A 13,265-nucleotide genomic window follows, 5' to 3' on the forward strand; every position below is an offset into this window, starting at 1 on the left:
TAATCGAATAAAATAATTCGAAGTGGTCTGTATTCTGTCGAAACTGCCAGACGCGGATCGCGATTTCGATCTTTTTGAATCTCATCAGCGCGTCGCAGACAGCTCCAAAAGAACGCAGACCAACTTTTACCTACTGTCTTAACAGCGCGTTTTAGAAAATACTACAAATGCGCGGTAAACTCCATCTGTAGTACGATGCTACATTTTAGGATAACGTATGCTCTAACAAGGTCCATTTAAACATATGAATATCTGGGGGGATTCCTTTCCTTGTTGGAGTATACGTAATCCTAAAATGTAGCATCGTACTACAGATGGCGTTTACCGCGTCATTTGTAGTATTTTCTTGATCGTATTGTCGTCATTTCTTCCAGAAGGAACACGAACAACGCCGAAGGAGGCGCAGCAAAGCACAATTTTTCGAAATGATCCAAGAAATAAGGAGGTAAGTATCTCTTAGTTTTAGCGAGTAGACTCCCTTAATAACCTTGGAAGTAAAGCTCAATTAACAGGCAGCAGCAAGAGTCACGTCCCCGGTCTCTTGAATGCGTAACAGAAGACACCGAGTACCAACTGACCGCTGCCGAAAAAAAATCTAATTTAAGTCCGAGCATCCTTCGCAGGACCTTCATGAGAACGAGTCCGAAAACTGAAAACCCTCCGAAACTCAAATCTCCAACCGCCTATTTTAACAAGCAATTTTTCAGTCCGCGATCAAAAACAAAACCAAAAACGGCATCGACATTAAATGTGCGAAGGTTCAGCTCGGACAGCGTATTCTCATCCCAAACCTTACACACCGATAGGAGTAGTAGTGTCGGCAGGAGATTGAGCAAGGATGTATCGTGTCTGAGCAATAGCCCTCCGGACATAAACAGCAGGAGATCTAGTTATCTAGACACCGTCAGTACAGGGAGCAAACTGGCAGGCAAAAGTCCCGTCTTATCGATCGAGAACGTTTCCGTATGTAGTGCAAGGGTGAACGACCTCCAGAGAAAGCTCTCCGACGCCGAGAGTATCGGTAAGAAGCTGGCCACGTTGCCTCTCTACGTCGGCGAACCTTTCAACAAACAGCACCTCCATCCCCAGTACAGCGCGACCCTCGGAAAAAGCGATCAGACTCTCAACAAGCCGGAGAAGCGTCGGGCGTCTAGAACGCTCAGCTTCGATAATCACACGACAAAAAGCTATCAGAATCTACCGGATAGCGACGGAAACTCGAACGCATTACTTCGAGTCAGTTGCGAGGAGAAAAGCAATCTGTCAGACGACGAAATTGCACGAAGAAACCGTCTCACTATCGAACAACTCCAACAACAACTCGGCAACAAACGAAAACCCACCCCCACAGGCAATAACTCCAAACAAACATTCAAAGCAACCACCCAACCCCCTATAATTCAAGTGGAAGACACAACGCAGAAGCCTGCCGTGATACGACGACACAAAACGCGACATCAAAGTTTAGGAGATGCCACTTCCACGTCTCTTCCGAGAAAGAAGAAATTGGAAGAGCAATCGCACTCGTTGGACGGAAATCCTTCTACGACCAAAAGTAGAAGAAGGTGCCACGAACACGACCTTCCTCCCGCTCCTCCGCCACCAAACTGCTCCCCGAGAAATTCGGACGGTGGAAAGTCTCCTTTGGATAGACTTTCGAAAGACGAATTGGTCAATCTGTGGCGAAGTTCCGAATCGGAATTGAGAAGTCATATACTAAAAGCAATAAGAGACAAAGAAACAGTCGATCCACCGTGAGCTTAATCTACGACGCTACTTGAAGGTGCGGTTGGATTTTTTTATAGAAAGTCCTTTGGTTTTGAGGCAACTAATTGAGAGAGCGCGATTCGGGAAGTAAAAAGTCGTTTATTTGACTACAGGCCAAACATTGAGACGTTTTGCCTGTGAAAAATAAATGGCCTTAGATTGTAGAGTGATATTTCAACGACCACGTAATTTTACTATTATAGGAGCCTTGTAACTCTAGAGGTTTCGCCTCTTGCCTTCTGCAGCAGTAACCGATGTTTTATTTTTGCTAGGAGTCGGGATGGTTCTTGGCTTACTTATCTTATTATTAGAACACTTGTTCTTCCGCTACACTCTTCCCATTCTTAGAGACAAACCAAAGAATTCGATATGGAGAAGCAGAAACATTATGTTTTTTAGTCAGGTAAATATCGCCGGATTAANAAATGAGATTATAGTTTTAGCGGAAAAAGAAATAAAAAAGATGCACTTAAAAGAAAACGCTAACATTGTGTACTTGTACTATTAATACATTTCATCGACATTTTAAAATTTCTAAAATATTGTATTATTGTTTCTTATCCCTGTGGCCTGTCTAAAATTTACAACACCAACTTTACTTCGTTAATTAAAAAGAAAAGACGAAAACGGTATCCTAATGTGTTCAATAATGCATTCATTAATTCTAATTTTTTACCAGGGAAATATGAAAAAGGTCTAAAATATTGTACTCTTGGCTTTGTAACAGTGATTGTGCATATGATACTGACATATTACGTTTCTAAATATTATTCTAGCAAAAAATAGAAATATCTGCAGTAGTTACATGCATATGTGTGTATAACAAGTAAAGTACAAATTAGAGAAAAGCGAAAAGAAAAAATTGAATAAAGTACCAAAAATACTGTATGAAATATTTTTAATTTTATTATTCACTATGTAGTTATCAACTAACTAACGAGTAAACATTGCACTACTTAGCAAACTTTGTCGATTGTTTTAATATTCAATAGTTAATTAGAATTGCTAATAGCTACATTATAATACCAAGCATATATAAATGTCTTCATCATAATTTCTTAGACAACTGATTGGCATATTTGAAAATATGAAAATGTTTGTCAAAATTACCAGGTGTGAAATGAAGTAATTTTCTGCCTGTGTCTTATATTTTAAATATTTTCAAGAACCTTTTGATAGTACTTTGAAAAGAATAGATAAATAAACAATTACTCCAATATTTCCTGTAGGTGTAATAAGTCGATTAGACAAATAATCTTCGTGACAAAAGTAATTAGATGTCAAAAAATTTGTAGGGCTATATATGAAATTTTTTCCGATTAAAAATAATTTGTACAACTTAATGTATACGAATTATGATCGTACCTTCCAAAAAATTATTAAAATGTCTAAAAGGTGAAGTTTGTTTATTCAAATAAATCGTAATGCTGAAAACTGATGGTCATGATTGTTAAATAAAATTAAAATTCATTTAATACGAGGAATTTTTGCACATCCAGTACCGTCTGCATACTTCAACTATGAAAGGTGTATTCAAAACAGCAGTCAATATCATTGATTACTTACATATAACTTGCATTTTTTTTGCGTTTATTAAAAGTTCAAATGCCGTCCAGTTTCTCAATTTTTTTTTGCAGGTGTTTATAAATTTTAAGAATATCAGGCCGTAGGTGAAGGTCAAATAAGTAAATTATTCTTTAATTACAACATGTCACCCGGAATTATTTTTTATTAATATTATTTGTTAATATACACATAGTGAATTTTAGAAACGTTATCAGTCTCTTTTAGACTGCGTCGTGATAAGAAATCTTATGCGATACCATGTTATTATACATGTATAAGTAGCATAGTTAATGGATTTTAATGAGAATTAGATTTTAAGACACACTAGAAAAGCTTTAAAATAAAATGAAAAGTGATAATATCCGTTTACCTTAAATACATTACCTACTTACGAATACACTACATAATTATTACTTGTTATTCCTCTCTTATTAAGTCTTCGGCCGGACACGAAATTTTATTCTTCAAACACTGGTACAAAACGCAACAGTAAACTGTCGTTATCAAAATTTTTTAACTATTTTTAGCTTAGATATATAAATAACTAAACATGAAGGATTCACATTGTAAATATGTATTGAAAATTTNTATTCTTCTGCTACCAAAGATGTTATTTATTTTTAGCTACATAGACAGAATTATGTCTAAATATTGACACAGTTTTAGATTATCTTTATAAACGTTTCTTAAACGACCACAAAAAAATCCTTTTTAACAGAATTTCGTTGCTATCTTTACGTTTTCGGGTAAAGTTCATAATCAATTTTTTTTTTCGATTACGGTGAAGCTTTACGATGAATAGTTTGTAGGTAGCAAAAGTACGAAGTAACATTTTTGGTTTAAATAGATATACATTATTTATATTTATTCAAATACCTAATTATTGTGAAATTATGAAAGTGCCAAGTTATTATTTAGCTAAGGGCCGCATTATACATATATGTATGTACGTATATATCTAAACGGTTGACTTTAACAATTGCAATTAGCAGCCTGAGGTCCTTGGGGTGCGTCGGTCAAACGTTGACCCTTTGCATTCCCACTTACCAAAGTAGGATCTGAGTCCAAACTGTCGGACATTTTGTCGCATATTATATCCACTAGGCGTTCAAAAACAGCCTGCAAATTAATCAACATTTAATTATTTATTAAGGGAATTATATCCGCAGAGCACAGCGCACAGTAAAAATGCTAAGCTTTTGCGGCTAAACTTTGAAAAGGGTTCAAAGATACTCAGAAAGCGTCACCACAACCGCAGAAGAGGATACTACGTCCACGCCAAATTCCCTGAAGATGTCAACTGAACATGCTGAACGGATAAATAATGATGGTTATTTTACAAGATTTAAGCAGTTACACCTTTATTCAAATGATGAATACGCAGTATATAGGAAAACCTTGTCTAACGTCCGAAATATTTCATCATTATAAGGTTGTCAGTCCTAAAACTGGTTGGACACGCACGTTCACCCCTATCCCGAGCTAATCTTCGCATTTCCCCAAAACTAAAACAACCCACATCCTTAACTATTTGCGAATAGTAATGTAATCTACTCTACTCCTCATTATATTACATATTAGTGAATTTATACTATTTACAAAAAAGTTAGATAAACCGACATAAATTAATTAAATTTAAATATAGGCAATAAATATAGTACATACAATAATAATAACAACAATGAACAGTTTAACATTAACTCACACTTATAAATAACGAATGTTCGCTTTAAAACAATGGTTATTTATCGTAAATAATAAAATAAAATAGAAAAACTGTTTCAGCAAATTTAAGTAACATTTCTTTATTAGAAAACAGTAACACATACTCATAATTGTTTAGGAACCTGTGGAATACAATGTAAGCTCATAACTGTAATGCCGGCAACTTTTACGTTAAATCAAAAAGATGTACCCATAAGAATGTAGAATAATCCTGTAGAATTATGGAATTATTGATATTAGAACTACTCGGAATTGGGTAGGGTCTTTTTGAAAAATTATTTCTAAATTTACCTAATTTTCCAAAATCGCCGCCTTAAACTGGTTTTCATTTAACGAGTAACGAGGACGTTTAGATACTGAATAAATTACGTATTTTACCAATGTAGCGGTTATTTTCTGAAAATGCGAGAAACATTTCCTTAATACTATAATAACAAAAAATAAAACATAAACATAATGTTTATTTTATAACCTTCAACTTGCTTTATCTAAAGAGTGCTTACGTATTACTTATTAATGTCATTGTTTCAATGCAGACAAGCACGTCTTCTAAGATACAGTGGAATTCGTTTATTATGACTCCGTCTATATTGACCAACCGCTTAATATGAAGTAATTGCAATGTTAAGTTTGATTTTCATATTAAATTCTCTATAGGAAAGTTTGGATATAATGACTCCGTTTAAAATGACATATCGTTTATTATGACTGATTCTCAAGAAATCGTATCCGGCTATAGTGACCCAAATGTTTAATAACAACATTTTCGCTCATTTTTCTGACCCTTCTTATGTATATTGATATTACAATTCATCGTTCTTTTTTTTTCTGTTAATAAATATATACAATTTATGGTTTTCCTCTCTACCAAAATAGAAAGTTGTTTATTTTCTAAGACTATGCTTTGTATGACGCCCGCTTAGTATGGCGTGTTTGTCATTTCCCTTCGATGTCATTATAAGCGGATTCTACTGTATATTAACGTAAGTGTGTACGAGATGCGACAAAGGCCATGTAGAAGAAAAGATTCCGACAATCATTCTGACGAAATAGAGGAACAGGATCAATGTGCTTCATATTTAATACAAGAGGGTTTTTAATTTTCATGATATTAAAACATTACTAATAGTTAATATTTTTATATTTTCGGTACAAGAGTAAACAAATTTGANCATCATTTTAGAGCTATTGTTTTGGATTTATTATTAATTTAACAAACATATTAGCATAAGAACATTTTCAGAAAATTCAGTTCCCTTTTAAATCCAATACTACAATTTAAGGATTTACTTAGTGAAATATATTTAGATAAGTATTTTTAACTACACAATATATTTTCCAAACAAGCGTGTTTTTCTTCTAAAAAGAAAATGTAAGGTTCACTGGTAAACATGAAGTCAAGGTGTGAACCTTAAAATATCTCGTAGGTACCAAAACGAATCAGTCTAATGATGAATAGGTGGTTGGTTATCTACTAGACCGTTTAATTGTATTTTAAAGACAAATTTTGTTTTTCATTTTGTAGATGATGAAATGTTTATTGGAAATATGACTGATTTATATACACATTTAGATTTACTTTTTTACAAAGTTTCACGCATTTCTATATGTTAAGCCGTCTATATTTAGGTATATACTATTATGATGTAGCTGTGTACACACTTTACAATATCATCTGTATTAGTCAGAGTCATTTTTTCTTAAATTTCAACATTACCACTCAATAGTCTACAAAAACTCGTTCTCTAATTTAACATTATTTTTTTACATCTATCTAAAACACAGTTTTGATGATAACAACGGTAGGAAATCTAATAAATGCCTCGTTTGGTATTGTGTCTGTGTGTGTAAAAATAAACTAATTATTTTTGAGCTTGGTCAGAATATATCGATAATTAATAATAAATTATAAATATTACGGGAGCTTTCTGTTATGCTTTTTGTTTTAAGTGTACGGATAAGTGAAGGTCTGATAATAAATATATAGACCACTCTTTCTTGTTTGCAAAAATATTTAACATATTTTTTATAAGTAATTCATTGGCAACAAAATAGTATTTCATAGAGAAAATAAATTTTCACATTTATTGATTATTCTATTCTTCTGCTACCAAAGATGTTATTTATTTTTAGCTACATAGACAGAATTATGTCTAAATATTGACACAGTTTTAGATTATCTTTATAAACGTTTCTTAAACGACCACAAAAAAATCCTTTTTAACAGAATTTCGTTGCTATCTTTACGTTTTCGGGTAAAGTTCATAATCAATTTTTTTTTTCGATTACGGTGAAGCTTTACGATGAATAGTTTGTAGGTAGCAAAAGTACGAAGTAACATTTTTGGTTTAAATAGATATACATTATTTATATTTATTCAAATACCTAATTATTGTGAAATTATGAAAGTGCCAAGTTATTATTTAGCTAAGGGCCGCATTATACATATATGTATGTACGTATATATCTAAACGGTTGACTTTAACAATTGCAATTAGCAGCCTGAGGTCCTTGGGGTGCGTCGGTCAAACGTTGACCCTTTGCATTCCCACTTACCAAAGTAGGATCTGAGTCCAAACTGTCGGACATTTTGTCGCATATTATATCCACTAGGCGTTCAAAAACAGCCTGCAAATTAATCAACATTTAATTATTTATTAAGGGAATTATATCCGCAGAGCACAGCGCACAGTAAAAATGCTAAGCTTTTGCGGCTAAACTTTGAAAAGGGTTCAAAGATACTCAGAAAGCGTCACCACAACCGCAGAAGAGGATACTACGTCCACGCCAAATTCCCTGAAGATGTCAACTGAACATGCTGAACGGATAAATAATGATGGTTATTTTACAAGATTTAAGCAGTTACACCTTTATTCAAATGATGAATACGCAGTATATAGGAAAACCTTGTCTAACGCTCAGAATATTTCATTCATTCATCATAAGGTCGTCAGTCCTAAAACTAGTTGGACACGCACGTTCACCCCTATCCTTGAGCTAATCTTCGCATTTCCCCAAAACTAAAACAACCCACATCCTTAACTATTTGCGAATTGTAATGTAATGTACTCTACTCCTCTTGACTCCTGTTTTTGTTTCTAATATGTCTTCAACTAGACCTTCATGCTTGAGAAGGTGTCCTACTAACCTATTTTTTGTGACTTACATAGTCCTCTGTTCTCCTATTCTTTCTAATACCTCTTCATTTCTAACCTTTTCTTTTCCGCCACTCCCACCGTGTATGTTTCGCACCCGTACAGCGCCGCTCTCCAAACATACACCTTTAACAATCTTTTTCGAATTTCTAAATTAATCATTTGCTAGCATAGAACAACTTCTTTTTATTGAAGCCGATTCGACCCTGCACTATCCTCTGTTTCATATCCCTACTACTCCTTCCGTTCTGACTTATCTGACTTCCTAGATACCTAAAATCAGCCACTTCTTCTAATGTTTCGTCTCCTATTTTTATATTCACCCTTTCCCTACTTTTTCTTCCCTTGCATACCAGTATTTTTGTCTTACTTTTAACTGTTTTGTTAATATCAGTTTCAGTAAGAGCAAGGCGATGCGTTGCCTACTCTATTTGGATATTACAAATACAACCTACAATAATCCGAATGAGTTTTACTATTCATCCAACACAACTACTCGTCATGTTTTATTGTGACTGCGACATACAATCGATTAATTTTATATCAAAAATTAACAGTAGCCCTTTATCGCAACTACACGAAAAGAAATTAATCAAAACCCCTTTGTTGTGCTTTAATGGAGCAACCCTGCCAGTGTTCTTTACCTACTTTCATCTTTAGCCTAAGGCTTATCCAGGCTAGAGTTATAATTTTCAATCTGCATAAACTGTAATACACAACTCGTTCTTAAAAAAGCTTTTGTTTAAACTTTTCAATTATTCCCTTTTTTTAAGAACAATAATTTAAGGCTTGAGTTACTGCGATTATAAAAAGTAATCATATAATGTAAAATTTACCTTAACATTAATGTTTTCCTTAGCACTAGTTTCGAAAAATTCCACCCCTAACTGCTCGGCCAGTTGCTTTCCCCGTTCGAAACTAATTACTCTTTCGTCCTCCATATCACATTTATTCCCTACTAGAATTACCTGTGCGTTGTCCCACGAATAGGTTTTAATTTGTGTGACCCTAAAATAGAAAAAACATTTGGAATCAATTATCGGGTTAAATCTGAAGGCAATCACTTTAAATTCAACAAAAAACCTTTCTTTGGTTACCTATGCGTGCTGATGGGACCTAATAAATTCTAAATCATAATAAATTGCTGAAGTTTTCACTTAATTAAATGTTACTCTACATAAGTACATACCAGTCTTGAACGCTGTTGAAAGATTCTTCATTGGTTATATCATACATTAATATGAATCCCATTGCACCCCTATAATAAGCCGTTGTGATCGTTCGATAGCGTTCTTGACCTGCTGTGTCCTAAAAATTTTCCAAATCGTAAATTAAGACTATTCGCAGTACTCGATATATGAAACATTTTAACAACAAAAGTAAAAAACAAGAAACAATTCAATTCAACTTTTAACTGTATTGTTATTATAGCCTTTTAATGTTTTAATTTTGCATTTCTTGTCTCAATTCTAATTACCCCCGAGATAAAAATGTTCAGTCTCTCAGGGTCTCTGAAAGCGAGACTCGAGTCTCCGTCTCTCAATCCAGTCTCCGTCTCTCTGGTATCGCTGAGAGAGACTGTCAAAAAAACTGTTTAGCGTCTCTGAACGAGAGACTCGAATCTATCAATAAGTGGTGTCTCGATAGACATGGTTAAAATTTTCCATGTTCAACATATTTCAGAGATCCCAGTCTTTCTACGAAAGACTCGAGACTCTCAATTTTTCAATTTTATTCATTCAATCTGTGTGTGAGAGACTCGAATCTCTGAATTAACAATTTTATCGTTCGAGTCTCTCATACAGAGACTGTGAGAGATCCATAAAAACACCTAGGCAATAACTGAAAGACTGTGAAAGACTATGAGAGACGCTCTCAGAGACGCTGAAAGACTCTGAAAGACTCTGAGAGACTGGAGAGAGACTGAACATTTTTGTCAAGGGTTTACAATAAAATATTCAAGAACATCAGAACATACCGATCTAACATAGGAAATAAGGTAAAATTAAAAATAAAGTAATGCTCGAGCTTGGTGGTTATTATCTATTATTGTTGCAAATTTTGATTTTCTTTGAAAATATTTTTATTTTTCTTTAGTTCATACTTTTTTAAAATTGCCATTCCTTGTAAAAGAAGCATATCCTAAAGGCTATGCCATTTCAACAATCCGTACCGTGCTAATCCTCCTTGAAAATTTTGTGATTCTCTTAAATTAACCCTGTACCCTTAATAATGGGTCACTTAAAAGAATGCTAAATGCTAACATTAAAAAGCTTAATAATTCGTCCATANTTCTATAAATGTTTAAGCTGATCAAAGATAGTAAATCACAAAATTCTGAATACCTAAGTAGGTACATTACCTACCCAAATTTGTAATTTAACTCGTTTATCGTGCCTAAAGACGGTTTTGACCTTAAAGTCTATACCAACAGTACTGACAAAAGCAGACGTAAAGCTGTCATCAGCATATCGAAATAAGAATGAGGTCTTTCCTACAGAACTGTTCCCTATAATGAGCAGTTTGAACATGTAATCGAAATTTTGATCTGCCGCATCTTTCTGCCATTTCGGATCTGCCCCCGCCATCTGTAAGATAAAATGTTCTGTATTAACAACAATGTTGATAAATATTCAAACAATAAATTACACTTAAAGCTCAAAAACTAGCATTTACAATCATCCCTACTACCCCAGTATCACTACGTCTTTTAATCTGTGTGGGTTTTATCGGAAAAAGATCTTTCATAAGTACAAACTTTTATATAATAACAAATGGTTCAAACTCATTTTGTACAAGCATGAAGGGCTTCGTTTATGGTAACTTTTAAAGTAATATACAGGAGGTTTATATTTAAATTTGTCAGTGGCCCTATTTATTTATTTCGTTTATGTATCTACCTACATAACGTACATTAAAAATTAGTTAACTAGCTGTTGCAAGTTTAATGCATTTAAATTTCGTACCCAACAGGTGGTTTTGATAAATAGAGCAGGAAATTTGATACGATAAACGGAACCAACACATTATTTCCGCTAAATTCATTAGTGCCAAGTCATCTACGCTAACTACAGTAGATAGGATTCTTAAAATAACTTTTACTAATATTGAAATAATGTTTAATCAAACTGTTCCCTTCCATTAATAAATTAGTATTACCTAATTATGCAACTAGCTTAGATACACTTCATGAAATAGTTAATGTAGGATTTGTTGCGTCAAAAATAAATTTTACAATGAACAACTTGCTTTATGTTTAGTGAAAATTATTATTTTCGCTTTATTAGTTGTACCTAAGACTTTTACTAATTAACTTGAAGAACGGTAAAAGTTTAATAAATTATCGAGTTTTTCATCTAGATAATATACATTACTTTCGTGCGACATAACAACATTTAGGGCAAGGCAATTGCAAACAGTACATAAAAGGGACCGATATAGAAACTGATTATTGCTTTACCATATTTTCCGAGCGTATGTCCTTGAGCTAAGAGTCTGTCCTACGTACCTATTTTCCAACCAGGTCCAAGAAAGGATAACTTTAGCAAGCAGGCAGACGAATTTTCACAGCACTTAACGAACGATTTCAATTGATAAAAAGGGACGCGCACGGCAACACTATTATCATTAGCAAGATCCAAATTTAGGAACAAGGTAGCAGGCTGGTAGTTACGCTTTCAGGGCAGTTTTCCACTTTCCCGTTGAAATCGATCAGCTGGCTACAGACTCCTCCCTTTCAACTATCAGACGTCGAGGTCCCTAAAAAATCAATATTCGCAAAAGATATGGCAACCATCTATTATTAGAATCATAGATCACATAGCCAAGTAATGATTATTTACAATAATTAAAAATTCCCCGAATGGAAACTCTTCGATGGACGTACCAACACTGACGTCAAAAACAATTTCCAAAATCACCCCTTAACAGTTGTTGTTACAACTAGACATGGCTTTTTTTCTGTTATATTATTTTTCCTAGACGAGTTGTTTATTTCGTATAAATAAATGATGTTTATTCGGGGTAGAAATTGTAATTTATTCTTTGAATCAAGTTTACGGACTGCTGACCGAGTTTGATATTGTTGTGTCCCTATCGCTTGCGCATTGGTGAACGAACCGACGCCGAGCGTCGATAAAGAAAGTACGGATTATGAAGCACTTTAATAAGCAATAAACGGATTTTCAAGTGATAAATACACAACAAAAAGAAAAGGAAATGATTTTACATGTTTTAAAGTTTAATGAGTGGGATTGTACACATGTTTCCGGTGGTAAAGCCCATATCAAGAGTAATTCGTTACTGATAAAGGGTTACCTACCTAAGCATTATAAGTACAGTTCGTCATTAAATTTTAAAATATTTACAACATTTTTTTTATTCTATTTGCAGAATGTTTCTTGAGAATCTATTTCTTTTATTATCAATAAATGTATTGTGCAAGTATACGACAATTTGGGCAATGCCCTTTTAGTTAGGTGCTTTTTGCATTTATCATTATAATCGTTGTTAGACAGTGTAAATAATGTACGTTAAAATAACAACTTAACGTAATTGGCTTGTTGTGATAACACTGATGCAACAGTTGGTAACTCCGATCAATTAATTAAATATTCATGAATTGTGCGATATGATTAAAAATAGTATTATAACTGGAACAGAGCGTATTTTTAAACTAAATAATGTACTATTTATGTATATGATAACAGCTAAGGGGAAGGTTCTTTATTTAACACAAACAATACTCTATTTATTTTCTTTAATTGTTCATTTTTATAATAATTTTACTTATTATAAACAATTGAAGATATTTTCATGGAGTCAAGGTCGCTGATCAAAGATAATAAATCACAAAATTCTAAATACCTTCTGTAGGTACATTACCTACCCAAATTTGTAATTTAACTCGTTTATCGTGCCTAAAGACGGTTTTGACCTTAAAGTCTATACCAACAGTACTGACAAAAGCAGACGTAAAGCTGTCATCAGCATATCGAAATAAGAATGAGGTCTTTCCTACAGAACTGTTCCCTATAATGAGCAGTTTGAACA

The 13,265-nt window shown here is 33.7% G+C and overlaps 2 protein-coding genes across 4 annotated transcripts in view; one reads left to right on the top strand and one right to left on the bottom strand.

Moving 5' to 3' along the window:
* LOC108744314 overlaps positions 1 to 1,940 on the top strand; it is a 105,063-nt gene extending 103,123 nt beyond the window's left edge. Inside the window, exons 10-11 of the mRNA XM_018480020.1 lie at positions 375 to 445; positions 501 to 1,940. Of these exons, the coding sequence (XP_018335522.1) occupies positions 375 to 445; positions 501 to 1,758 (1,329 nt within the window). The 3' untranslated portion in view covers positions 1,759 to 1,940. The remainder of the gene's footprint in view (positions 1 to 374; positions 446 to 500) is intronic.
* A 4,300-nt stretch (positions 1,941 to 6,240) lies between these two features.
* On the bottom strand, positions 6,241 to 12,267 carry LOC108744338 (ras-related protein Rab-3). 3 transcript variants are annotated; one of them, XM_025976311.1, is made up of 6 exons: positions 12,100 to 12,267; positions 11,674 to 11,972; positions 10,580 to 10,801; positions 9,403 to 9,521; positions 9,050 to 9,221; positions 6,241 to 7,686 (listed from the first exon to the last, which is right to left on the bottom strand). In XM_025976311.1, exons 2-6 carry the CDS (start codon positions 11,674 to 11,676, stop codon positions 7,540 to 7,542), a joined length of 663 nt encoding a protein of 220 aa, XP_025832096.1. In that variant the 5' UTR covers positions 11,677 to 11,972; positions 12,100 to 12,267; the 3' UTR covers positions 6,241 to 7,539. The 3 variants fall into 3 exon arrangements, with proteins under 3 accessions (XP_025832096.1, XP_025832097.1, XP_025832095.1); XM_025976312.1 differs by having other exon boundaries at positions 11,722 to 11,972; positions 12,056 to 12,267; XM_025976310.1 differs by having other exon boundaries at positions 12,056 to 12,267.
* Positions 12,268 to 13,265: the final 998 nt, after the last annotated feature.

The sequence above is a fragment of the Agrilus planipennis genome, unplaced genomic scaffold (assembly GCF_000699045.2).
Source record: "Agrilus planipennis isolate EAB-ADULT unplaced genomic scaffold, Apla_2.0 scaffold17, whole genome shotgun sequence".
Classification (NCBI taxonomy): Eukaryota; Metazoa; Arthropoda; class Insecta; order Coleoptera; family Buprestidae; genus Agrilus; species Agrilus planipennis.